Consider the following 1,789-nt stretch of genomic DNA (forward strand, 5'->3'; position numbering starts at 1 on the left):
GTTCAAATCCTGAGGAGGTTCTCAGGCCTGGCAAGACCCAGAGCAAACCTATGGGGTGGCTCCAGTATCAAAGCAAGGGTCTCGGAGGGCAAAAGGGGAATGTTGCCCAGCTCCGCTGTGGGCTGCCCTAAAGGCAGTGGCTCTCTGATAACTACAGCAGCAGCAAAGGTAAGGGACAACAAAAATTATCCTTCTGCTTTGCAGACTCTTGGCTGTTAGTGAGGCCTGGAGGGAAGGAGAGGCAGACTTAACCACTCAATAGCTGCGAGAGGGTTGTCTATGTGATTTGTTATCTGGCAGCAAGTGCCAGTGTAACTTTGATGGCCGAGGGTCTGACGGTGCTGATGAGCCACTGAACCCGTCCAGAGCTCAGCCTCACGCCTGCACTCTTCCCTTGCAGAGACGGCCCAGCATGAACAACAGCACTGAAAATAACACACTGCAGGATGGCATCGCACTACTTCAGCTGATTGTCTACATCCCAGTGCTCGCTTTGGGGATCCCACTGAACGCAATTGCCTTCTGGGTCTTCTGCTGCAAACTCAAGGGGTGGACTGAGACCAAGGTGTACATGATCAACCTCATCGTCGCGGATAGTTTCCTGCTCTGTTCCCTGCCTTTCTTAATATATTTTAACAAGTACAACCGTCCCATAGACCAGCTGTGTATTGCCACAACCAATATGTATTTTACAAATATGCCTATGAGCATCTTTATCATAACCTTGATTGCAATTGATCGATACATTGCAATCAAGTTCCCTCTAAAAGCAAAGGTTTTTCGATCCCCACTGAAATCAGCTTCTATCTGTGGCTTTCTTTGGATAATGATCATAATTTATTCCAACATCCGTCCAAAAGTTCAGAATAGGTGGGAAAGATTCTGCTTTCGTAGGCGATCTCTTGACCCTAGCTATTTTTCTTTATTCAGTAATATCTTTGGATATTTTATTCCCTTAGGTATTGTGATTTTTTGCTCAGTACAAATCATCAGATGTCTCAAAAAGAACATGGCCACAAGCCCCCATGAGACAAAATTAATCCAGAAGGCAGTGCACATTGTTTCTGTGAATTTGTGTGTGTTCACTGTATGTTTCTCCCCTTTCTACATTACAATGATGGTGCGGTTCATAGTGGATGTTACTGGAGCTTCTTCTCTGGTGTCAGCAGTTAACACCTCTGTTAAGATCTCTGCATGCTTAGCAAATTGTAACTGCTGTTTGGATGCATTTTGCTATTATTTTGCAGCCAAGGAATTTCCAGAATTTTCTTCTAGGTTCTCCACCTGTATGAGGTCCAAAACAAAAGAAAGGCAAGAGTCACAGCCACCCACAGCTCAAATCATGGCATGAACAAGGTGCAGTGCACGAGATGTTAAGTGTCACTCTGCTGCTGAAGTTTTGAGGCAGAGGGTATGAAACCACCTACAGTATGTGCAGTCATTGTAGATATAAGCATACCCACAAAACAGAGCAACTCCCACCAAAGGGTCTAATATTAACTTGAATTTTGCCCTTCTGTCCTCAGTGACTTGACTTCAGCTCTGATTATAGTCTTCTATCATTGTATGGCAGCTTCAGGCACCTCCTGGTGATTTTGGTTGGCTTCATGGTCCCTCACTTTCAGTGTCTTCTGAATAACAAACCTTTCAAAAATTTCCTCCATGGACTGCAAACCCATGTACTGCTCATTTAAACCTAGAGACCATTAACTTTCTAAGTGAAAATTAACAATTATTTCCCCTACAGAAGACTGTCATCTTTCTCTTCCTGCAAACAGCAGTCTGAAAC

The 1,789-nt window shown here is 44.3% G+C and overlaps 1 protein-coding gene across 1 annotated transcript; it reads left to right on the top strand.

The window, feature by feature from the left end:
* The first annotated feature begins 412 nt into the window (after positions 1–412).
* LOC108502523 (G-protein coupled receptor 35-like) lies at positions 413–1,351 on the top strand. The gene has a single exon (XM_017825537.1). It carries the CDS (start codon positions 413–415, stop codon positions 1,349–1,351), a length of 939 nt encoding a protein of 312 aa, XP_017681026.1.
* The last annotated feature ends 438 nt before the right edge of the window (positions 1,352–1,789 follow it).

The sequence above is a fragment of the Lepidothrix coronata genome, unplaced genomic scaffold, assembly GCF_001604755.1.
Source record: "Lepidothrix coronata isolate B3197 unplaced genomic scaffold, Lepidothrix_coronata-1.0 Scaffold120, whole genome shotgun sequence".
Taxonomy (NCBI): Eukaryota; Metazoa; Chordata; class Aves; order Passeriformes; family Pipridae; genus Lepidothrix; species Lepidothrix coronata.